This window comes from Oryctolagus cuniculus, chromosome 10 (genome assembly GCF_051225735.1).
Source record: "Oryctolagus cuniculus isolate XC-2025 breed Fujian yellow rabbit chromosome 10, ASM5122573v1, whole genome shotgun sequence".
In the NCBI taxonomy this organism is placed as follows: Eukaryota; Metazoa; Chordata; class Mammalia; order Lagomorpha; family Leporidae; genus Oryctolagus; species Oryctolagus cuniculus.
In genome coordinates this window covers 30,667,337-30,693,742 of record NC_142876.1, presented here as the reverse complement: position 1 = coordinate 30,693,742, position 26,406 = coordinate 30,667,337, and the positions used below count along the sequence as shown (strand labels likewise).

General features: G+C 44.3%; 1 protein-coding gene across 2 annotated transcripts in view; it reads right to left on the bottom strand.

Moving 5' to 3' along the window:
• The window catches only part of HDHD2 (haloacid dehalogenase like hydrolase domain containing 2), a 32,214-nt gene extending 18,507 nt beyond the window's left edge, over positions 1–13,707 (bottom strand). Inside the window, exons 1-3 of one of the 2 annotated variants that reach the window (XM_070050239.2) lie at positions 13,607–13,707; positions 10,408–10,616; positions 7,097–7,181 (exon numbers count right to left, since the gene is read on the bottom strand). In XM_070050239.2, coding sequence (XP_069906340.1) covers positions 7,097–7,181; positions 10,408–10,616; positions 13,607–13,707 — 395 coding nt within the window. Of the gene's footprint in view, positions 1–3,957; positions 4,718–7,096; positions 7,182–10,407; positions 10,617–13,606 lie in introns of those variants that run through there. The other variant, XM_089305174.1, reaches the window with a different exon arrangement.
• Positions 13,708–26,406: the final 12,699 nt, after the last annotated feature.

Here is a 26,406-nt window from a genome sequence, read left to right as displayed (position 1 = left end):
TGTGTGCTAATTTATATAATTTATATATTATATAATATGTAACTGATTCTCTTTAGGCAGCAGAAAAACATTTGATTTTTAGTTTATTCGTTTTTGAATATTTAAATTTTCCCACAAAGAACACATGTGAATTGTGTGCTTAGATTTTTTTGAGTTGTGCTGATACAGTCTCTGTACCCACAGCTTCCACATATGGGATTCAACCAACCAGACAGAAAAAAATAAGTTTTAATTCCTGGACATGTATAATTTTTTTGGTCATTATTTTCTAATTAATAGGGTAAAACAACTATTTAATAGAGCATGGACATTGCATTAGCTATTGCAAGCAGTTCAGAGACCATGTAAAGGATACGGGAGAATATGTATAGATTAGATGCAAAGATTACATCACCTTATGTAAGGGACTTGAGTATCTGTGGATTTTGGTATTGCAGAGGGTCTGGGAACCGAACCCCTAGGGAAACTGAGGGCTGACTGTACTAGGTTCAGGTTAGATTATTCAGAGATCTGTTTGCCTAGTAGGTCTTCCTCCTAATAGTGATTACCAAATTTTATAGTATCAGGGGTGGGGAAAAAGGTTTCTGCCAGGGGCCATGTAGATATTTATAACATCATGAAGGGGCCATACAAAATTGCCAACTTAAAAATTAGCTTGGTACAGATCTATTGAATTTTGAGTTCTGCCTGCAGTTGCATTGACTAGCCCTGATCAAATAATTTTGCATGCTTTGTATGGCCCATAGGCTCAACGTTCTCCACCCCAACTTAAAAGCTCAAACTGTGGCTTTCTAATTTGGGTGAGAAGACGAAAAGTGACATGTGTGCTAGTGAGACAGCAATGAAAGCCAGTGCACCAAAGCTGAGGGTGCTCAGTGATAAGTCACGTGGCATTAGTGGGGAAGACATTAACTGACGTGCACACACGGGTAAACAGGCAGGAGGAATACCCACACATCTGTGGCTATTATAAAGAAGTTCACGAAAATGAGAAGCACTCAGTTCATAATCCTGATTACCTATGGGTCCTGGGTGATAAAATAGGAAAGGGACATGTAGGGGATATCAAACGTGTTGAGAGTTTTATTTTTTATTATTATTATTATTATTATTATTATTTGACAGATAGAGTTAGATAGTGAGAGAGAGACACAGAGAGAGAGAGAGAGAGAGGTCTTCCTTCTGTTGGTTCACTCCCCAAATGGCCGCTATGGCCAGAACTACGCCGATCCGAAGCCAGGATCCAGGTGCTTCTTCCTGGTCTCCCATGTGGGTGCAGGGGCCCAAGCACTTGGGCCATCCTCCTCTGCCCACCTGGGCCACAGCAGAGAGCTGGAGTGAAAGAGGAGCAACTGGGACTAGAACCCGGCACCCACATGGGATGCTGGCACCGCAGGCGGAGGATTAACCAAGTGAGCCAGTGCACTGGCCCCGAGAGTTTCTATTTCTTAAAATGATTCTTAGGCACATGCATGTTTATTATATCATACTTTATAGATCTTAGCATTAGGTAAACAAGGAAATAGCTACCAATGGCTCTTAGAATTTTAAAGTTTTACAGAATCATATTCACTCCCTCTAACTGGTTCATATCCTTCCCCAAAATTAATTCTTTAAAATCCATTCTCAAGAGGCCAGTGCTATGGCACAGCGGGTAAAGCCACCGCCTGCAGTACCAGCATCCCATATGGGCACTGGTTTGAGTCCTGGCTGCTTCTCTTCCAATCCAGCTCTCTGCTATGGCCTGGAAACGCAGCAGAGGATGGCTCAAATCCTTGGGCCCCTGCATCCATGTGGCAGACCTGGAAGAAACTCCAGGATCCTGGCTTCAGATGGGTCCAGCTCCGGCCATTGCAGCCATTTGAAAAGTGAACCAACAGATGGAAGACTTCTCTCTCTCTGCCTCTGCCTCTCTTACCTCTGCCTTTCTAATAAATAAATAAATAAATATTTTAAAAAATCCATTCTCAATTCCACTCAGGCATTTATGATATGTTAGCAGACAAACAGAACTATGCATTTTGGGAGAGGTCACCTATTAAAAACATAATAACTAAGAGTCAGTGCAATGTCAAGTTTGATTTGTCTGCCTTGATGCAACCTGCTACTGAAGGCGGCTATGCGATGGGCTTTAAAATCCAGCGGGGCCGGATTGTAGTGGGTTAAGCTACCGCCTGGAAAGCCAGCATCTCACATGGGTGATGGTTCAAGTCCTGGCTGCTCCCCTTCTGATCTAGCTCCCTGATAACGTGCCTGGGAAAAGCAGCAGAAGACGGCCCAAGTGCTTGGTCCCCTGAAAACCAAAGGAAGCTCCAGGCTCCTGGCTTCGGCCTGACCCAGTCCCAGCCACTGTGGCAACTTGGGGAGTGAACCAGTAGACAGAAGATCTCTGTCTCTCTTCCACTCTCTGTAACTCTGCCTTTCAAATAAATAAAAAATAAATTTTAAAAAATGCAAAGAAGGGCAAGGGCTAAAATCTTCCTGTCAACTCTCTACTCAGCTGTTAAGTGCATTTGTGAAATCAGAGCTGACCTATAAATGCACTATAATGCTTCAAAGTGTAGTGTTTAAAAAAATCAATATGGTTAGGAAAGTGTACTAATTAGACAGCATCCGAGCAATTACAAAGTCAGTATCATGTCAACATAAATTTTTATTACCCTGAGTCTAATATTCATCTAAGACAGGGGCCTCCCAACTTCCTATTAAATATGTCCTTCTCAAATGACCAGATAAAATTAATCAATATCTTCTGCTTGAATTCTGTGGTTAGAGAAATGAATTAAAGGCAGTAAGAGTATATCCAGAAGTAAGAAATAATAGCAGCTTCTAGATTTCAAATAAAAACTGACTTTGGTTTAGTTGCAGACCTTACCTAAGACAGGATACTCTTCCCCAAGAAGTGACAGTAGGATAATTGAAGTAGGTGAAGCAAAAGAAATTTTAATGCCATATACCCGATAATGTATCTTTTCAAGCAGTCTGGGAGAGCAGATGTCCAGGAAATAACTACAGTAAACAGATACTAAACAACTATCACAAGTCAGTTTGCTCCTTTCAAACAAAGACTTGAGAATCACAGCGGCTACAAGCCACAGGTTTAAGTGCATTAAGTCAGCAGGGTTTGCACTAACCCAGGATCTAAAATTAAGGGGCACATAGGAAAAGAGGTGGTTCCTCTCTAAGTGCTGTTTCTGGCCACACAGATTTTACATGAGGACATCCATTTTCAAGAGCCACAGTAAACAATAAGTCATGATATATGAACCTGATAATGAGTTTTAAAGGTCCCTACAGGGGCCAGCGCTGTGGCATAGAAGGTAAAGCTGCCACCTGCAGTGCTGGCATCCCACATGGGCACCGGATCTAGTCCCGGCTGCTCTACTTCTGATCCAGCTCTCTGCTATGGTCTGGGAAAGCAGTAGAAGATGGCCAAGTGCTTGGGCCCCTGCACCCATGTGGGAGACCAGGAGGAAGCTCCTGGCTCCCAGCTTCAGATCTGGCCATTGTGGCCAATTGGGGAATGAACCAGTGGATGGAGACCCCCCCCCTTCTCTCTCTCTCTCCCTCTCCTTCTCTCTTCGTGTAATTCTTTCAAATAAATAAATCAATCTTTAAAAAAAAAAAAAAGGTTCCTAGAAACATTCTGATTCCAGGATATCTGCATCAAGAAATTAGCTGTCCTAAAGCCTAAGTCAGAAAGATTCTTTTAGACCCTTGTATTGATAAGAAAAAATTTTTAATATTATTCTTGTAGTTAAATTCAAAGAATTTACCAGGTCATTGAGAAAAAGCGATTTTTCTTTTTTTAAAAAAGATATTTCACTACATTCCTATGTAACATTTTGAACTGTCATAAATTCAAAGGTAAATGATACTGTTTAGTGATTTGACAAGAAATCAAAGTTATGAAAAATGAAAAATGAAATGGAAAAAGGCATAATCTGACTCTAGAGATTTGCAGATAGATTCTGACCAATTTATTTTAGGAAGCAGGAGAACAAGTATGTAGTCTCTTTTAGAAGCAGCAGAAAGAGTTCATATATGTGAATTGCATATATTGACACAAATATGAAAATTTACATATTAAGTGTGTGTTTCTACCAACAGCCATTGGAACATCTCTTATTTGGACAGGTCAAATAGCACCCCCCCAACTCATCACTTCCCAAACCCCAAAGACTTTCTTTTCTTTTTTAAGAAAGCTTTTTTTTAATGAATACAAATTTCACAGGTACAGCTTTAGGAATATAGCAATTCTTCCCCCCATACCCATCCTCCCACCCCCACTACTGTCCCACCTCCTACTCCCTCTCCCATCCCAGTCTTCATTAAGATTCGTTTACAATTAACTTTATATACAGAAGACCAACTCTATACTAAGTAAAGATTTCCGAGCCGGCGCCGTGGCTCAATAGGCTAATCCTCCACCTTGCGGCGCCGGCACACCGGGTTCTAGTCCCGGTCGGGGCGCCGGATTCTGTCCCGGTTGCCCCTCTTCCAGGCCAGCTCTCTGCTATGGCCAGGGAGTGCAGTGGAGGATGGCCCAGGTGCTTGGGCCCTGCACCCCATGGGAGACCAGGAAAAGCACCTGGCTCCTGGCTCCTGCCATCGGATCAGCGCGGTGCGCCGGCTGCAGCGGCGGCCATTGGAGGGTGATCCAACGGCAAAGGAAGACCTTTCTCTCTCTGTCTCTCTCTCTGACTGTCCACTCTGCCTGTCAAAAAAAAAAGAAAAAAAAAAAAGATTTCCAAAGATTTCCATAATTTGCACCCACACAGACACACACAGTATAAAATACTGTTTGAAAACAAGTTTTACAGTTAATTCTCATAGAGCAACTCATTAAGGACAGAGGTCCTACATGGGGAGTAAGTGCACAGTGACTCCTGTTGTTGATTTAACAATTGACACTCTTACTTATGATGTCAGTGATCACCCAAGGCTCTTGACATGAGCTACCAAGGCTATGGAAGCCTTTTGAGTCCACAAACTCCATCAGTATTTAGACAGCACCATAAGCAAAGTGGAAGTTCTCTCCTCCCTTCAGAGAAAAGTGCATCCTTCTTTGATGGCCCCTTCTTTCCACTGGAGTCACAATCACAGGGATTCCTCATGTAGATCATTTTTTGCCACAGTGTCTTGGCTTTCCATGTTTTAAATGCTCTCTTGGGCTTCTCAGCCAGATCTGATGCCTTAAGGGATGATTCTGAGGTCAGAGTGCTCTTTAGGGCATTTGTCATTCTGTAAGTCTGCTGTGTGAACTGCTTCCCATGTTGGAACATTCTCTCCTTTTTAATTCTATCTATTGTTATTACCAGACACTTGGTCTTATTTATGTGATCCCTTTGACACTTAATCCTATCTACATGATCAATTACACACTTAATATGATCACTTTAACACGTAAGATGGCATTAGGGCCAGCGCCGCGGCTCACTAGGCTAATCCTCCGCCTTGCGGCGCCGGCACACCAGGTTCTAGTCCCCGTCGGGGTGCCAGATTCTGTCCCGGTTGCCCCTCTTCCAGGCCAGCTCTCTGCTGTGGCCAGGGAGTGCAGTGGAGAATGGCCCAAGTCCTTGGGCCCTGCACCCCATGGGAGACCAGGATAAGTACCTGGCTCCTGCCATCGGATCAGCGCGGTGCGCTGGCCGCGGCGGCCATTGGAGGGTGAACCAACGGCAAAGGAAGACCTTTCTCTCTGTCTCTCTCACTGTCCACTCTGCCTGTCAAAAAAATAAAAATAAATAAAAAATAAAATAAAAAAAGAGATGGCATTAGTACCACCCAGCTTAATGGGATTTGGAGTCCCATGGCAAGTTTTTAGCTTTGCTATTAGAGGTAAGTCCGTGGGAACGTGTGTCAAACTGTACAGCTCCTCCCTCTCTTATTCCCACTCTTAGTTTTTACTGGGATCTATTTTCAATTGGATTTATACACCTATGAATAATTCTATGTTAAAGAGTTCAGCCAATGGTATTAAGTAGAAAAAGAAAATAAAAAAATAAGATAATAAACTGTTCCTCAACAGTCAAGACAAGGGCTTTCAAGTCATTGTTTCTCATGGGGTCAACTTCACTTCTACAGGTTTCCTTTAAGGTGCTCTGGTAGTTGTCACAGATCAGAGAGAACATCTGGTATTTGTCCCTGTGAACCCCAAGACTTTCTACTGCACTTCTTAGATTAGAAATCTCGATGTTCTCCTGAGTTACTCTTCTTCACCATGCCTCAAACCCAATCATCCATCAAGTCACACTGATGCCACCTGCATCTATTTCTCTTCATTGCTACTGCCTCTATTCTAGTTCAGACTATCATTATCATTCATCAAATAATTTGAAAGTGTGAGCAGATGCATCAACTCTTTTCCACAGCTCGGATTCTCACTGGAGGGAGAATAACGTTTATGTTTTGGTGGATTAGCCTGGATGCTCTTCTCCCTGGGAGACTAGCATGGTCAGTGAAGAACCACAGCAGTCATAATAGAAGATAAAACCGCTGGCATCAGGGCAGGTGCTTGGTATAGCAGTGAAGACACCACTTTGGACACCCGCATCTCACCCGTATCAGAGTGCCAGGATCAAGTCTTGGCTCTGCTCCTGATTGTAGCTTTGTGCTAATGCACACCCTGGGAGGCAGCAGTTGATAGCTCAAGGAATTGGGTTCCTGCCAGTCATGTGGACACCTAATGGAGTTCCTGGCTCCTGGCTTCAGCCTAGTCCAGCCCTGGCTGTTGTGAGCATTTGGGGAGTGAACTGGTAAATGAGAAACCTGTTTTTCAAATAAAAAAATTAATTAAAACCTGTTAACTTTAAAAATTGCAATTTTATTATGAATTACTACTCGAGAATGTTGATTCTCTAAACCAGAAAAACTTCAAGTACCATATTTTAACATGTGATCACTACCAAACAGAACAAAACAAAAAAACTCCAAAAACAAGTCAAATTAATAATAAGTATTTGGTGATTTTGTTGATGTCTGCCCTGATGTAAATTCTAGGAGGCCAGAGGTAGACACATAAAACCTCAGGACAAAGACTGAAGAAGGGCGGAGGGGAGAACACATCAGAGGAAGGACAAATGGCCAGACTTACCGGAATGCTTGATTCAGAACTTGATAATGAAAATGTTCTGGTGCCAATCCTATGACAACAGCATTAGGATCATTTGTTTGTATTCCTGGGAATGGAAACATACATAATAGTTGAAAAGTGAAATTAAAAACAATATTACATTGTATAAGAGAGCAGGTTTAGTCAAGTGCACATTTTTGCTCTAGTCATAATTTGAAGTTTAAGAGATTACCTGCTCAATGTACTTTGGAAGTACAAGACAAAGAGGGACTCTTTCTGTTTTTCCATATTCCTTGTACATGGTTTTACAACTACTTAGTAACTAGATCTGAATTGAAGATTGTAATCTGATGTTCTCAAACAAGTTACAACTTCTAACTCCAAAATGCTTCACTGATTACAATCAACAAGAACAGCCACGAATTCCCCACGAGCAAGAAGATCAATAGCAACTGATGAGGCACCGTGAATCTAAGAGGCAGGGGAAATGAGACTTTCTGAATCAGGATAAATGTGGAAAGCCCTGCAGACTGTGTCATTTTCTACATAATACCACATCTACGTCTAGTTTCATAAACTTTTTTTTCAGCTTTATTTCAATGACTTGGAGTACAGCACCTCATGTCATGATAAGCAGAGTCTTTCAAAAATTTTATTTATTTATTTGAGAGGTAGAGTTACAGAGAGAGGGACAGACAGATAGGAAGGTCTTCCATTTGCTGATTCACTCCCCAAATGGCTGCAATGGCTGGAGCTAAGCCGATCCAAGCCAGGAGCTTTTCTGGATCTCCCATGTGGGCCACCTTCCACTGCCCTCCTAGACCATAGCAGAGAGCTGGATCGGAAGAGGAGCAGCCGGAACATGAACTGGCACCCATATGGGATGCCGGCAGCACAGGTGGAGGCTTAATCTACTGTGCCACAGTGCCGGCCCCTTGATAAACATTTTATAATTAAAGTATGTTTTAAGGTCTTTGGTATCTGGTAACAGGACTTCGGGTATGACATCCAAACAAGTACACTCACCATCAGTTTTTCAAAGTCTAATGAAAATTCTGTAGATTATCCCTATGCAAATTCCTATTTGCTTCTCTTACTGCCTGTAGATACCCAAGCTTTCCAATTTCCTAGCAGGACTAGTATTGAGTAAATTACTTCACTGTAAGGTCTGAGCACTTCTATCAAAAATCCGTTGGCTATATGTATGTAGATTAATTTCTGGGTGCTCTATTATGTTCCATTCTATATATTAGTTTTTATGCCAGTACCATGCTGTTTTAATTACTATAGCTTTGTAGTATGCTTTGAAGTCATGTATTGTGATGCCTCCAGCTTCATTTTTCTTGTTCAGGATCACTTTGGCTATCCTGGGTTCCTGGGCCTTTGGTGATTCCATATTTTAGGATTGCTTCTTCTAATTCTGTAAAGAATGTCATTGGTTTTTTTTTTTTTTTTTTTTTTTTTTTTTTTTTTTTGACAGGCAGAGTGGACAGTGGTGAGAGAGAGAGACAGAGAGAAAGGTCTTCCTTTGCCATTGGTTCACCCTCCAATGGCCGCCGCGGCCGGCGCACCGCGCTGATCCGATGGCAGGAGCCAGGAGCCAGGTGCTTTTCCTGGTCTCCCATGGGGTGCAGGGCCCAAGCACCTGGGCCATCCTCCACTGCACTCCCTGGCCACAGCAGAGAGCTGGCCTGGAAGAGAGGCAACCGGGACAGAATCCGGCGCCCCAACCGGGACTAGGACCCAGTGTGCCGGCGCCGCTAGGCGGAGGATTAGCCTAGTGAGCCACGGCGCCGGCCCATCATCACTTATTTTCAAATACAAAGCACTCCATTTTGTGGATATAGCAGTTTACTCAGAGACCTCTGATGAAAATGTAGGTTGTTTCCAACCTTTTGTTATTACCCATAAGGTAATATTTGTTATCACCCATAAGCGAATAACCTAGTTCATATATCGTTGTGTATTTTTCTAACTATATTTTAGTGACAGATTCCTGCAAGTGCTGCTTCAAATGTAATTTGGTTAGCTATGGCCAAATTCTGCTCCATAGGTGTTGTGTCATTTTATATTCCCAACAGCAATCAAGTCCTTTAATAAATTTATTTTCAGTAATCTATTTAAATTAATTAAATTAAATTGATTTAGTTCGGTCAAAGTCGGTTTCTGTTTCTTACAAGTAGTGACTCTGATCCACTGGTTTATTAGTATAAGTTCTGAGGTCCTGCCCAGTGTATGCCTGTGCTGAAATTCCCTATTATGATTTGAAAAGCCATCACATGATTTTATAATAAACATACTTACATGCATTTTTCTATATTGTATCATTTCACTTGACTGTTTACAAAAAGAAGCAATGTGACAAAGCTTTACAAAACAATATTTTTCCAGAATCTATTAACTTTCCAAAACAAAAAACAATTTTATTTTCTCTTGATTGAAAAAATTTCCCTTTCATTATAATACCTTCATACTACCCAGAATGACATGTATTTTTATACAAGGAAATCTTGGTTATTTCATTTAATCAAGTTAATGTGGTGGCTCCTGGACGGGAGGCTTATACCTCCAGGTAATTCTGACCTGTGCTTTCTTAAGCCAAGGGTAACAATGCATTAGATTGTAAAACTAACAGAGGGGCCAGCGCTGTGGCATAGCGGGTAAAGCCGCTGCCTGCAGTGCCAGCATCCCATATTAGCACCGGTTCGTGTCCCGGCTGTTCTACTTCTGATCCAGCTCTCTGCTATGGCTTAGGAAAGTAAAAGAAGATGGCCCAAGTTTGTGGGCCCCTGCACCCACGTGGGAGACTCGGAAGAAGCTCCTGGCTCCTGGATTCTGATTGGCGCAGCTCCAGCTGTTGCGGCCAATTGGGGAGTGAACCAGCGGAGGGAAGACCTCTCTCTCTGCCTCTCCTTCTCTCTCTGTGTAACTCTGACTTTCAAGTAAATAAATAAATCTTAAAACAAACAAACAAACAAACAAAAAAAAACTAATGGAGCGGATTCTAACCAGCTTCAAAATCAAAGAAAAAAAAAAGAAGTAATCTAAATAGAAAATACAACATATCTCTACAGTACAATTAAGTATCATTTAACATAAACACATATACAGATATACTGAGTTACTATGTAATGTGTTTCACTTACCGTGGATTGTAGTCAAAAAAGGCTTGAGAAACATACAACTTAGTTTCAAACTATTTCAATACTGTTGACCATCTCAATAGTAACATGGAAATCAGAATAAACAACACGTCTAAACATGCAGTTTTATGAGTGATTTCTAAGCAGATATAAAGAAACAATTTTTAAATCTCACCACGTCGCCCCCACCTTTGAAATCAGGTAGTGCCCGGTCATCAACTAGCAGCATGGGCCGGACTTGCTTCTGCTCTACCAAACTCCTGGCTGCCGTCAGAGATGTGAATATTTCATCTTCAGAGATTTCAAACTCCAATTTTCTCAACCTTTCCAACAGGTCTTGCTTGCTCTCTTTGGTCGTATTGGTCACAAACCTAACCATGACAGAAGTACCACGTAACCTGCAGAGTAAAATCCAGAAGTCAACAGGTGGGTCCTACATTCTAGCCCCATGAAGATCTCCTAATCTGGGAACACTGTGCCAAAGGGTAGAAAATGAAGGATAAGCCACCAAGTGTTTTTATGGTCAAAAAGCTTTTTAAAATCTACCCAGAACTGCTTGGAAATTGTCTACCATCTGGGCTGTTTCACCTCTAAAAGTTGCAAAGTTGAACTGAAAAATACCTACATCTGCCCTTTTGTGAAGGCCTTCTACACTTCAACTGCATTGTGGCACAGTTCACTGAAGAGGGAGAAACAAACCTCAGTAAGCACTGTGTTCACAGAATATGTGAGGTGCAGGCTTTCAGTGTCCACTGGCGCAACCTCCCTTCCTAAAGCTGAGACAACTGAGGCCTGCAGTTCGGGGACTTGCCCAGATTGACACAGGAGGCAGCGGTGGGGCTGAGATGGGAATGCCAACCACCTGTGTCCTGGACACTGATCTCCTGTACTAGGAGAACACAGGATACCTCAGGATGTCATTAGAAACTGGCAAGCCCTAATGTGTTAATGTTTGTAAATGGAAACTAGAGGGAGAGCTTAAAGAAACATTCCAACTTTGCTTTTCCCTTCAACTACTTACATGCAAGTTTGATTTGATTCCTTGATCTGCTTTTGAAACCTAAGCTGACAATAATGTATCAGAAAAAGAATACAGGATGGTGTAGCCTTCTTAAAAATCAAAGTTGGGGCCAGCATTGTGCAGTGGCAGGTTAAGCTGCTGCCTGTGACGCTAGCTTCCCAAATCTCTGTGATCCGCTTCTGACTGAGCTCCCTGCTAACAGACCTGGGAAAGCAGAAGATGGCCCATGGAGGTGGGCCCCTGCCAAACGGGGCTCTGATCTGGGTTCCGGGCTTCAGCCTGGCACAGCCCTGACTGTTACAGCCACTTAGGCAGTGAACCAGTAGATGGAAGATCTTTCGCTAACTCTGCCTTTCAAATAAATAAATCCTTTTTTTAAAAAAAAAAAGTTGTCTTGATCCCACAGTATTTTACAAGATCTAAAAATAAGCTTAATTTAATGTAATTTAGAATTCTGTATTAATAACTGTTGCTTTTAATTCTATGCTTGCCCCCAAAGGCCACAAGGCATAAAGCAGTAGCCACAATTCAAAACAAATAAGCAAATAAAACAGAAGAGATTTTAAGTATTCATCTAAAGCATGTTAATTTGTATGATTAAATAGTTCACTGTATTCATGACCACCTCTGTAACATCTGTGTAGAAGCTTTTCTGCAAAACACATTGAATTTGGTGGTTCAGCTCTCAAAAAAAGGTGAGGGGGTATTACTTCAACATAACCATCATCCTAAAACTGAGTAAGTGTAAGTATGAAATAACCACATCATTTTTAATGAGTTTTATTTTACTAGTCCCTCATCTTCCCATAGTCTATTTGTTTCTATAGAAACCCACATGGGCAGTGCCAGCGTAGAGATTTCCCTGGGATGGAGCTGCCAGAGGCAGGAACAGACAACGTAGAGGCTGCTGCCCTTGTGGAATGGCAGGCTGGTGGTTCACACAGCTAGTTACAGATGTCATTGTTCATCAGAAAGGAAAAGATTTTTCCTACAGTGCAGCATACAAAGCTTGGCTTTAGTGCAGAAAGAAGCTCTGTCCTCAGGAGCAAACTGATCAATAGACATCCACCCTGTCCCTAGAAATCCTGATTCGGAGACAGACACGTCAAGGACTTAAGAGCAAAGTCCAGCTGCACAACCAATTATACACTGTCCACCATTTCTCGGTTTCCACCGACACCCATGGGATCTGCAAGTCTGTTTTCACTTCTTGATTCCCCCAATGGGCAGTAAACTACTTGACAGAGTGTGAAGTTTCTCCCTCTCTTTTGTCCTAAAACCAGGCACTTTGATACTTAATTAGTTGTGAGATTTCCTGAGTAACAGCATATAATGAACATTTTAAGGTTGGAAAATGGTTAAGTCCCACCAGGCTAAGAACTGCTGATTTTGGAATCGTCTCTAAATTACTTTAGGATGATGATGCTTAATACTGGCTATTGTTTCCTTTTTTGAAAAAAAAAATTATTTATTTGAAAGGCAGATTTAGAGACAGAGAAGGAGAGACAGAGATCTTCCATCCTCTGGTTCACCTCCCAAATGGCTGCAATGGCCAGGGATGTGTCAGGGTCTCCCACGTGAGTCAGGGGCCAGGAACTGGGGCCATCTTCCGCTGCTTTCCCAGGTGCATTAGCAGGGATCTGGACTGGAAATAGAGTAGCCAGGATCCAAACAGGTGCCCATATTGGATGCCAGCACTGCAGGCAGAGGCTTAACCTGCTATGCCACAGTGCCAGCCCCTGGCTATTGATTTTTATCAAGACACTCATAGCAAGCATTCACATTCAGTTCATTTTTACATGCTTTTGCTGTGTATCCCCAATTTGTACCCAGACACGTTTGGTACATCAGAAACAGAAGGTAAATCTCTAACTCTGAAGCATTTAGTTCATGGAAACAATTTTAGAATTTTAAGTCCTTTAATTAAACTTCAGTTGAGCAGTTGCACACTCAATATTAGATCTTAGGTGAAGTAGGAGGGGCAGGACTAGGCCTGTTTGTGTATTATGTGATTTTAGGATTCCTTTATGGTTTTTCCAATGCTATTTATTTCTTATTTTAGAATCTTGAGTTTTCATTTCCGAATTTACATTACTTAGAAAAAGACAAACAGAGAAAGAGACAGAGACACAGAGAGAGAAAGAACAAAAAGACTACAGAGGAAAAGGCCAAACCTAATAAAGGCTTAGCGAACAGTGTTTGGCAGACATTACAATGCATACATCTTCAAGCTAAACCCAAGGCAGCTCCTGTGTATATGGTAGGCTGGTGAAATGCCATCTCAGGGCCATCCACTAAGCTAATCATCTGCCTTGGCAAACGGCACTTACAAACATATTTGTCAGCTGAACCTGGAGGATAGCTTGCCTTTTAAGAGCTTCCTGGGCGCCTGGCACAGCTGCATCTTCAATGTGAAGTGTGCCACTGAGATCTACCAAAACAGCTTTTAATGCACGGCGTGCTGCCATCCTTCATTCCCTAGGAGAGAGCAAATGAAATTAAAAATACAGTTTAGGAAACAATGGACAATTAAAAACTGGTAAGCCTTCAAAAATATCATTCATATCCAGAAAGATACTGCTTGGTGTTAAGCTGCTTCTCTTTTGGAAAAAAAAAAAAGTATTCTTTTAAAAATCCAAAATCCAAATTTTGATGCATAAAACTTATGACACTTAATGTTTTTCTTTTAATCTTGAATTAAAATTGTAGTAAGAAAAATGCTAAAAGGGATGTTACTATTTATTTTCAGATTTCTTAAAATAACTCTTTGGTGAACGATTCACTTACTTTAAATTTCACTGATTTATACATTTGAAAGGCAGAGACATACAGAAAGAGATCTTCCACCTGCTGTTTCACTCTCCACATGCCCTCAAGAGGCAGGGCCAGAACCTGTTAAACTCAGGAGCCTTGAACTCAACTTGGGTCTCTAATCTGGAACCTGGGCCATCACCTGCTGCTTCCCAAGGTGTACATTATCAGGAAGGTGGAACCGGGAGAGGAACCAAGACTCAAACCCAGGCACTCTGAATGTAGAGGAGGGTGTCCCAAGGAGCATCTTAATCTCTGCACCAAACGCCCACCTGTTTTATTTCTAAATAGGAAGAGTGTGTGGATGGAGCAAAGTCTTCTTATCTTTGCTTCTGTACAATGAAAATGTTCTAAATGCCTGTACATCCTGAAGTGGTCAAGAAGCCACCAGTACTGAGAGGTCATGCAGGAGACGTCAAATTATACAATAATCAAGGAAGAAGACTGCTTACCTTATCTTACAATGTTCAACTTTCCCTTTGCATATTTCCCTTTAAGTAATTTCTATTATGAGTTATAACATATATAAGAGTGTAAGATCAAGATAGTAAGGGGGATGGGTAAGAATGGTAGGGAAGCTGGAGATGGGCATGGGACTTCATTTTTGTTTTTGAAAATCAATCATTTATTCAGTCATTTCTTCTATCAGTTGTTTTTATAATATCAGACATATAAAAAAGGTATCAAGGATAATACAACCCTTTTACTCATCATTCACCTTCAGAAATAAAACATCAGAGATACAGTTAGAGCCCTCTGTACACCCTTATCCAATTTTCCTTCTTCTCCCCAATTTGAGAGAGAGAGAGAGGAGAACAGTGAACAGAATGTGGGTCAAGCACACTCCTATCCACTGGTTCATTCCCCAAATGACTGCAGTGGCCAAAGGCCCAAGACCAGCAGCCGGGAACACAATGCAGGTATCCAGTGTGGGTGGCAAGGATTCAATTACTTGAGCCAACACCTGCTGCCTCTCATAGCCTACATTAGCAGGAAGCTGGAATTGAGAGCCAAAGCCAGGATCGAACTCAGACACTGATGCAGGAGGTGGGCATCTAAACCAGCAGCTTAACTGCTAGGTCAAATACCTGTCCCCCTTCTCCTTTTGACATATTAAGTGTTATATCGATGGGACTGTGTACATGGGTCAACTTGTTCTATTACTGCACACGATATGTGTGACATGAATCTATGTTAAATCAGGCAGTTGTGTTTACTTTTGCATTCCTGTATGGTATTCTGGTACATAAATACATAAGAATTTATCTGTTCTCCTAATCATGAACATTCAGGTAGCTTTACATAGTCCATGGTAACAGAGTGCTTCTGAAACATCCTTGTACACGTCAGGGCAGGGGTGAGAGCCTCTCTCTGGGGTCTCGCAGGGTCTGTGCAGGTGTACGCATCTCTCATCCTTGCAGGATACTGTTAAGTTGCCCCATCCATTTGTAACCCCCCCCCCCAGGCAATGTTTAGTGAGCACTTACTATGTGCCAGGCCCTGAGGAAATGGCAGAGGGAAAAGGGTCAAAGCCCCTGGGAGGAGCCTGGGAGACAGAAACAGGCCATTCCCACCACCTGCGGAGAACTGTGGGCGGACCTTCCAGGGCGGCAATAGATCTTACTTTTGGACAGATGGTGAGTAGGAAACAGGTCTCTCCTTCCTGCTTAGTTCTGAGATGTGACTTAGATAGATCAAGACAGGTGCAGGAGTTGGTCCTGGTGCTGCCTCAAGTTCATTGTGAGACTGCAGCCAAGTATACTTTGGGGCCCATGTTTGCCCTCAATATGTGAAGCAAGGAGGCAAGATGGAGGCTCTATCCTTATTGCCTACAGTCAGGAAGTCCAGGCTTCAAGAATCATTGTGGTAGATTAGCCTCCAGAGCCTTGAACTTCTCCTTATCAACCTGGACTTGCTAATGCCCAATAGGCCTATCTCCCACAGCTGCCAGGAATCCTCTAGACTGCCCAGTGTTATACTTGCAAATGTTACTCTCCCTTAGGTGTGGTCCTATCAGGCAGCAGAGGGATGGTGAAGATGACACCTGAATTCTCTGTCAGCTTCTGGTTTTTACCTCCATCTCTCCTACCATTTCTGCTGAGTGTCTTCCCCAGAACCTGCTCTCATTGCAAGTCAGCCACCTCCATACACAGGGTATATATACAAAACATAAATGGAACCACAGCAAGGCCTGGAACTGAAGCAAGTGCTTCAGAATCTGCAAGTGGCCAGTACATGCCACATGTCCTGGGCATTCTGGAGAACTGCATTTCTGCATAGTGGTATGGGTGGGGCTGTACTCCAGCTGGATCCAAGAACCCCAGCAGCGAGAAGGTCCCCAGGCCTCCTTTCCCTGTACATGCTCCCCAAATCTAAGCAGAGGATTCCCCTCAGCAAGCTGGAACCAGAAGCCCAAGCAAGGGTGATGCAGATGTGGGGGAAGTGGTGCCAGGTGGTGAGGGTTGGACAGGTCCAGGGCTCAGGGTCAGCTAAGTGACCCTGGCCAAGTGTGTTCATCACCCTAAGGCTCATTTTCCTCACCAGTTAAAGGGGATGAGTAAGAGTAAATACCAACAGGGTTGAGGGTTCACTGGGTTACAAGAACGCCTAGCAGTCAAAAGCATACAGTAGGAACCTGAAAGATAGGAGCTTTCTTCCTCCTCCCACTCACTGCTGTGCAACAGGTACCCTCCTCCCACCACAGATGGCCAGGGGACACGGACCAGGACAAGTCAGCTGCTAGAAAAGCACCTGGGAGGAATCCGTGGAGAAAGAAGCAGAAATAGCTAACATTTATTTATTGGATGCCATGCGTGTTCTCCACTGTGAAATGCTCTACTACCTTGATCCCTTCATTTAAACTTCTCCACTGTCGCTCCCCCTCTTCGTGGAGGAACAACACAAGACCCTGCGCTGTTCTTTCGTCTGCTCGGCTCTCCCCAGGTTTGCTGCTGGTTCTTCCCGGGTTGGCTACCGACCCTTCCACCTCCGTGGAAGGGCGGTTCCCCCTGCCACTTTCCCCACTTCCACGGGGGAGCGGCACACCGCCGGCCGGCTCTCTCGGGGGCTGCTCAGGTGTTCCTTCAGATAGATGTTCCTGGTGCATGTTGTCTCTCTCCTCCTTTATAGTCCTCTTCCACCAATCCCAACTCTGCTACCCACACGCCGAGTACGCTGCTCTCCTCCAATCAGGAGCAGGTCCTACAGTTTATTGGTTGAACTGGAGGCAACTGTGTAGAAGCTGTTTCCTCCTCTCCCAGCGCCATATTGTGGGAGAGCAGATGCATAGAATAAGTCTTAATTCCAGTAACAGTCTAGTCCGAGTTGCTCCCCACACTCCACTATCCCAGAGGAGGAGTAGAGCACTGGTAAGTTACCAACTTTGACTCCGAGGCACGTTCTCTTGTTATATATTCCAATTTAAATGAAATCAGCCCCCAAATGGAAGAAAAGCAGAAATTAACCTAGCCAAGAAAACTTCTGCACACAGCGTTCTGATTCTTGTTCCTTCAAGAGGTCACATTCAAACAGCAAGACCTGCAAGGAAACCTTGGGCTTAATTTGTAGGCTTTTGTTGGTAATGGTAGTGGTTTCATTCTGAAATGATTCTGTGTATATTGTAGGGTTGGGGAAATAAATCAGGGTTCCCAAGTGGGAGAACAGAGGTGTAAACATTGAATAAGAGAGAAGAACCTGGCACTGTGGCTCTGACCACAAAAAGGACCAAGAAGTAAAAACTCTCCAAGAGCTCTGAGCACACTAAAGCCCACTACACAGAACCAGGGCACAGGCAGGGAAAGTACACACTGTTCTGCCCACAGACGGAGACACACGGGACAATCCGAAGGGGCTGCCACTGGCCAAATATGAGGCAATCTGCACATCAAAATGAAACATGGCAGGAATGAATAACACACTAAGCTAAAAAAAAAAATCCATGACTCCATGCTAACACTAAAAATATTTTAAAGGATGAAAGGGGCAAGTCATTAATAGAAGAATGTCAATGCAGGAGGAACGCTAGAACTGGAAAATCAACATTTTATGACCACCACACTAACAACTGAGTCAGGCAGCAATCATCCTTGAATGCTCAACAATGAGTGAAAATTTACTGGGAAATAGTATATTCACCAGGCTCAAAGAATCACCCAGATTATGACCACTCGTTACAAAGGAGAAAAGATTCCTTTACAGTGGAGAAACCTGTGAGCCACCTTAACCAAGCGATCCAGTTACCACCACTGACAGTGCTGTCAGCAGAGACATCAACTATCTCCTGCCTGGCGGGGAAGTCAGACTGTTCCTCGGGCCTCCATTCGATGTGTGGCAGTTTAAAAATTCTTTAATTCAAGATACACTCATTGCACCACAAGACAAGACAGGCAAAATGGAGACAAAGCATTTTGTTTTTATATGCAGAGGAACCTAAAACTACTTCTCTCAAAGTCCAACTCTGAGGAGACACACTTAATATGCAATAAAAAATGTTACCTCTGAAGGTGATTAAACAACAAAATTAACACAAGGCTAGAAAAATGACAACAGTAAGAACTGCATGGTTTGAAACCAAACATCCAAGTAGAACCAGGGAACTCTCATATGCATACTGATAATCTGAATCCTCACTGAAGTATCCACATAGGCTTAATGTTACCAGAACAGATAAAAAGCCTGTATCCTTTGCTCCCATCAGCTCCACAGGACATACCTTTTAATTTCAATGTGTCCTTCTGGAACACCTAAAACAAAAACTGAACAAACCAGAACAAAACTAAAGTATCCCACTCAAACTTCAAAACATACTTCCTCCATGGGTCTATTCTGAACGCTTCTGCCATGATCTCTGCTCTTGTCTGAATCTACGATTATGTAGGTTACCTGGACCACAAATTATTATTTGATAAATGTAGTTACCCCTTGGTACCCCTAGAGGATATGGTACCCTACTCCACAGACACCCACAAATTCCCAAGTCCTCTATATAAAGTGTTGCACTATTTGCATACAATCATACAATTTATATACATCCTCCCATATACTTTAAATCATATCTAGATTACTTATAATACCTAATACAACTTAATGCTATATGCACAGTTGTTCTATATTGTGGAGGGAATGACAAAAAGAGTCATTGGCTCTGTGGATACAGAACCACAAGCAGACATGGAGGCCAACTGTAAAAATAAAATACCACTCCTGGCATGAAGCGCCAGCATTCCATATGGGCGCCAGTTCTAGTCCTGGTTGCTCCTCTTCCAATCCAACTCTCTGGTGTGGCCTGGGAAAGCAGCAGAAGATAGCCCAAGTCCTGCGGCCCCTGCACCCACATGGGAGACCCGGAAGAAGCTCTTGGTTCCTGGCTTCAGATTGGCACAGCTCCGGCCGTTGCAGCCATCTGGGGAGTGAACCAGCGGATGGAAGACCTCTCTCTCTGTCTCTACCTCTCTCTGTAACTCTTTCAAATAAATAAAATGAATCTTAAAAAAAAAATACCACTGTCAACCTCAAAAGAATCAGAAAGGCTACCAAGGTGGCCCATGTTCTCTGTTTCTCTTGGGTCCACATCTCACCACGCCCCATAACTTGAGTGAATTAGATGGGACATCCCTTGAAAAGAACCATAGACGGTGGTACATATTCAATGCAAAGAAAACCAGATTCTCTCTCATTCCAAGAAGAACTCTTCCAAATACTTCAGAGGACATCCGCCCCTGATTATGGAAGGGAGTCTCAACCTGGCAAGTCTCTTCACCTTCAAAACCACTCTTTTCCCTGCGATCCTTATGAGCCAAGGGCAGCAGCAACAACCCAGATGCCACAGCATGTCAGTTCCACCTCTTCAGTCGCCAATCCACTCATTTTGTTACTAAAACTCAGCTGTGAAGCCATCATCCCTCATCTGGCCTGCCTGAACCACCTCCTACATGTCCTCTCCGTTTTGCATCTTACTTCCACCCCAAAATCTATGTCCTGAATGCACCAACAAGACCAAAGGAGCTGCAGGTGCCTGGGGTAGGCCTGCAGCCCTCACAAGCTGTGTGAAACTGCACAAGTGTCCTAACTGCTCATCCTCAGTTTCTCCATTGCTAAAGCAGAAAGAATAACACACTGTTAATGGATGACAGGAAGATTAAAGAAAATAAACCTGGAGCTCCCTGTGATGCCAGCATCCTAAGTGAGCACGGGTTCTTGAGTCCCAGGGCTCCAGTTCCCTGCAATGGGCCTAGGAAAGCAGCAGCAAATGGCCCAAGCTATTGGGCTCCTGCTACCCACATGGGAGACCCAAATGGATTTCCTAGCTCCTGGCTTCCACCTTGCCTTGCCCAGCCCTGGCTATTGAGGTCATCTGGGAAGTAAACCAGTAGATGGAAGATCTTTCTCTCTTGTTTCTCCCGCTCTGTCTGCCTTTCAAAAAAAAAAAAAAAATCTTTAAAAATATATATATGACACAGGCCGGCGCCACGGCTCAACAGGCTAATCCTCCACCTAGCGGCGCCGGCACACCGGGTTCTAATCCCAGTCAGGGTGCCGGATTCTGTCCTGGTTGCCCCTCTTCCAGGCCAGCTCTCTGCTGTGGCCAGGGAGTGCAGTGGAGGATGGCCCAAGTGCTTGGGCCCTGCACCCCATGGGAGACCAGGAGAAGCACCTGGCTCCTGCCTTCGGATCAGTGCAGTGCGCCAGCCGCCGCCCGCGGCGGCCATTGGAGGGTGAACCAACGGCAAAGGAAGACCTTTCTCTCTGTCTCTCTCTCTCACTGTCCACTCTGCCTGTCAAAAAAAAAAAAAATATATATATATATATATATATATAGGACACAAAGTCCTAAAACAGTGTAACTTGGGGATTTGAGAAAAACATATAAAAATAAACACATATTGCGGAATATAATTCAAAATTACAAAAACACTTAAAACAAGAGAGTTCAATAAAGATTTTTGCTTGGGAAGCTGGGGCTCTTCAGAGGATGCCTGGCCAGGCCCAACGAGGAATAGTTCTCTCCAGAGATGCTTCCCTCCGTGGTTCCAGGCTTTTCTGGAAGTCTTAAATGTATTCAATAGATGATATCACTGTCACTCTCCACTGGCCTCCGGAGAGCGCCACGGTGGACAGACCCCTGCCTGACCTCTGCAACCCCTTGGTTTGCACTCTGGGCTTACAAGTCTCACGGCCTCACCTCCCGCCCTCGTCAGAAACCCACCGTCAGTGCCTACGTGGCCCCCATCCTCCTCCCAAGCCTGGCCTCAGATAAGGTTCGTCCAGCCCTGCGCGGCCTCCCCGGCTCCAGGCCGCCTCGCCCCGGGCTGGGCCTGCGGCCTCGCGCGCCCCTTACACTTATGGCTCCGGACCCCTCACCGCGGAGCGCCAGGCACAAAGCGGGGGAGCTCAATAAGGTCTGTCCGTGACCCAAGCTCCCGAGTCCTGGCCTCTGGAGCCGAGCGGCCGAAGGTCTCTATGCGGCACACGCCAGGCGGACCCGAAGGGACACATTTCCAGGGACGACCCCCGGGCTGGAGGCGCAGCCTGCCCGGGAGCCCCACCCCTAGGTCCGCGCCGCTCGGCCGCAGCGCCCGGCTCCCCGCTCTGCGCACGCGCGGTAGGCCGCGGACGAGGAGGTCAGGGCGGCGCGGCGCGTCCGGGACACAGCGCGGGGCGGCCTAGGGGCGCCGCCGCAGGCTCCCTGAGCCCTCTCATAAGCAATGCAGCCCCTGAATGGGCGTGCGACCACCCGCCGCCTCTCCCGCTGCCTCCTCTTCCGTCCTAGAGCGGCTCCTCACCCCAAGCCGCACGCCGTCCTCAGGAAGAGCCCGCGCAGCCGCCAAGCCGCTGTCGGCCGGACGCCCCGGCGCGCCGGAAGTCCCGCCCCGCCGCGCGCTGGTCCTCGGCCTGCGCGGCCGCTGAGAAGCGGGAGGAGCGGTGGCCTGAGCCCCGCGAGGTGCGGGGAGGACAGGCGTTAGCCTCTGCGGAGCCGCTGTCTTCCCTCCCACGGTGCCCTTGGGGAACCAAGCATTAACTTTCTCTGCCTCTCGTCCATTTTCGAGAGGTAACTCGGAGGTCATCTCCTTGAAGTCTCCCAGCCTCCTTAATCTTCCACAGCTTCTGGAATGGCATCTGGCACTTAGAGCGGCATCCCTGGTTTCCCGCCTCGGCTTTTGCAAAACCTTGGGGTGTGGCGCTTCCCAGCCCGCCCCCCAGAACTACCACAGGCCTTGCCCACCTGCGCTAGGGAGCGGGATCTGGGGCCCCGCACGTTCAGAGTCCCTCCGTCTCTCCTCTTGATCCAAGTACATGACTTGATCACCCTTATGCACTATGAAGATGACGATGTGAACAGCTTTTCTGGAGCAGTTCTTGTCTCCCGCAGGAGCAAGAATTTCTCGATGAGATGTGGAAGTTAGCTGAGGACTGAGATTCAGGCATAGACAAGAGAGCTACGCTCCAGGTTTGGGGGCATCCTTTTATATGATCTGTAGGCAGTGTGATGTCGGGGGCAAGATTTAATCGAATATTCACGGGAGTAGGTTTGGGCTGGGGTGGGAGTATGGCCCGTTTCCTTGCCCTTTTTTGGAAACTTCGGTAGTGTCATGGCATCAGGTGGTGCATGATGGGAGTAGGAGTGTCAGCCATGATAATCTTATAATGACCTTATAATGAGGTGGAAGTCATGCAGAGCCACTGTCAACCATGCTTGGGGAAAGCTGAGTGCTGCAGTCCACCGTTTGGGAGCTGAACCCCTTCTGTCCGCCGCACTAGAGGCCTTTGCTTTTCTTCACCGCTGGGTCAGGAGATGGTTTTTGTCCTACTCCTATTTAAGTGGAAATGTTTTGTGTGGGTGCCTAGTTGGTTGAAGGAAAAAAACCTCTTTCTGAACCACTTGAATCTTTGAGATTAAGGCCCACCAAAGGATTTTAAGCAAGTGGGTAATATGTGGTTTTCTAAATGCTTACCCTACCTGCAATATGGCAAATGGATAGAAGAGGGGCCAGAATGGATGAGAACAGAAAAGAGGATATTGCAGGGTTAGGAGAGAAGCTTTAGCTAAAATGTGTGCCAAAGAAGCAAAGAAGACACATTCAAGAGACCTTTGGGAGGTGGTCAGAAACTGGCAATAGATTAAATTAAGGGAGAGGAAGGCCTCTTAAAAAGATAACTAAATTACTAGGTTCCAGGCTTGGGCAATTGAGGTAACTGGTGGTGTCATTCACTGTTGTGCAATGGTATAGCACCAATGGCTTCTTCCTCACCCAGAGACTCACCCAGTGGCTCTGCTTGCCACAGGGCAAGATGAGTTTAGAAGGGATGGGACACCCCAGCTCTCTGCTGTGGCCTGGGAGTGCAGTGGAGGATGGGCCAGGTCCTTGGGCCCTGCACCCGCATGGGAGACCAGGAGGAAGCACCTGGCTCCTGGCTTCGGATTGCCGCAGCGCTGGCCGTAGCAACCACTTGGGGGGTAAATCAATGGAAAAAGGAAGACCTTTCTCTCTCTCTCTCTCTCACTGTGTAACTCTGCCGGGGGGGGGTGGGGGGGGGTGGGTGGGACATCAAAAGGGAAGGCAGAATTCAGAAAAAAAAAAAAAATGGGGTAAAAAAATAACCTTAAGGAGAATTGGAGGTGAAACAGGACTAAAACAAAACCAGTAGGATTCCAAAACTTATCTTGATCATTAATACTCTTGGCCATGGCTCACTGTGTGCTAGGTCATTGCACAAAGTTTTTTCGCAATATCTGACATCTAATGACCAATCAGGGACCAAGGAAAATTTTAGGGAAAAAAGAATTCCATTTTCCTTAGTATCCAAAATTTTTGGTAGTAACTTTGAAGTAAGTCAATGAGAAAGGGATTTATTTCAGAAACGTTTTATTGTACTAAACTTCTCTTACATCTAGAATCAAAGATTAGTTATCTGAAAAAGATACACATACATAAAAACCATCTGGACCAGACTTCCTGCTTTGAAAGTTATTGACCAACTTTACAGATGAGGCAACCAAAAACCACTGAAATTTATTTGCCCTAAATCACATGGTAAAGGTTTTGCTTGGTATATTAGAAATATCCTGCCTCCTACTCTTACTATATTGTTTTCTTTCAAGTCATTTCATACCAACACAAGTGACTACATGTACCTGAACACAGCTTAGCACAGCACAGCACTGCCTACTCTTACTGTATCTAAATCAGAGATTTCAGAAAAAAAGACTTCTAGTCATGTTTTTGAAAAGTTAGGGGTTTGTGGAAATGCCTTGGAAAGCTTGACCAGAGTGGGATGGAGGCTAAAGAGTGGGCTTTTGGGCCTCAGCTCTGCTTCAACTAAAAATATAAGTAATAGACCTGTTCTCATCTATTTTATACATTGGAGCATTTCAGTTCTGCTGGAATTCCTTTGCAAATCTGGATCTTCTATCAACAAAGTTTGAAAACCACTATATTTGGTTAAGGATTAGGGTATGGATTTGGTTGGATCCAGACTAGACTCAAAACTTCATGGCATTTCAGAGGCATACAGAAAGACCAAATACATGGGACCATATAAACATCTTGGATAATTGTAGCCCCGAATGATTACAGTTAATCCTGAGGATGGATGACAGAGGGTGTGGGCAGACAAGTAGGCACTTAAAATTACTGTCTACTCAAATAAGATACTGTTGGGGTAGGCACTTGGTACAGCAATTAAGATGCCACTGGGGATGCCTGCATGCCATATCAGAGTGCTGGGTTCCACTCCCAATTCTAGTTTCTGGCTCATGTGCACTCTGGGAGACAGCAGTGATGGCTCAAGTAGTTGGGTCTTTATCACCCATGTGAGAGACCTAGATTGAGTTCCAGGCTCCTGACTTTGGCCTGGCCCAGCCTCAGCTATTGGAGACATTTGGAGAATGAACCAGCAGATGGGAGATCTATCTCACTGCCTTTCAAATAAAAATTTTAAAAATGAGATACTATAGTTAATGAATCATAACTGTTCTGGGGAAACTTGGATTCACATGCAAGCTTAAGACTTAGCTTTACCCACATTAAAACTGGAATTGTAGCCTCCAGAGATTGAAGTCTGATGTTCAGGGCTTCAGTTTATTCACAACTGCTTTGCTACAGAATACTCTGATCCTGCTCTCCTGTGCCTGCTCCCCAGGAGTGAGGGCTTGGGCATATCCCACACTAAATAACATGAAGCTGTATGTTATGTCTTATATGAAAAAGAGCATCAGATCCAGGTCTCTTTTGTTTTAAAAATTCTATATTAGACTTATGGCATGTGGAGAAATGGGAATGCCCTCAATTAAACTACTTTGAATCTGTTCAGTGGCTCAAAATCAGAATCATTCATCAACTGCTCAAAAGACCAAAAGAACACTGCTTCCAAGTACCAACTGTGTCAGTTATTCAAATGAGCCAAGTAATCAACTAAGAATTCACAGTGCATCTCCTTGGTCCACCTGCAAGCCCACAGTCCAAATATCTTCCACCTGCAACTCAGGCAGAGCCAACAGGTATTCAATACCTGCTCCACAGTTTTAGAAATAACAAGTATGGACTAAAAGTTATTTATGGGATACATTATTTGGCCTACCTGACGAGGCCAAGGCAACTTCAGCTGGCTGACAAGGTCACAGCAGAAGGTCTGTCTCAGCAAGGCATGAGAAGGACAGCTGCGGTCCTCTTGGTGGTTTTAGGTTTGTTGGGAACTACACTCTGCATAAGAAAGCCGGAGCTTCCTGGTGGTCCTGCTAATGATTGCTGGCTTCCTAATTTTAGGGAAGAACACTTAGTCTCACTATCCCCAAAATGTCCATCGCTTTGTAAAATTTTAATTAAGCAGAATGTTAGTGTAGAAGGGGTTTAATGCTTTATACAAGGTTGAGCTGTTTGTGGAAAAGAATTAAAAGGTAACAGGCTCCCTGTTATATACTTCCCACTAGAATAAAGATAAATGTTATTAAAGCTTTAATTCAATGTATGCTACAAATACTACAATGGTTAGGATGTCAAAACTGGAACAGATCTAATGAACATTTAAATAAGTACAATAAAGAAATTAGAGTTACAGAAAGAACTGCAAAGAGGGGATACATTTTAAAAAGGGTCTGCTTTGATCTTGGTGGGGCTTCCAGTAAAGATTAGATTAGGAAGGTACTATTCTAGCTTGTGTAGCCAGTTTCTACATAGTTCAGCAGCACTCCAGGCCTTGGCTTGTGTGGGCAGCCCATTATCTCACACCTGTCTATGATTGTAACCCATGCTCTGAATATGCCCTTGAAAATCAAAGAAATTATAATTTAAAAAAATGGGCAACAGACTTGTTATGAGAAAAAAAGAATCATTATTTAACTTATGATATAAAAATAAAGT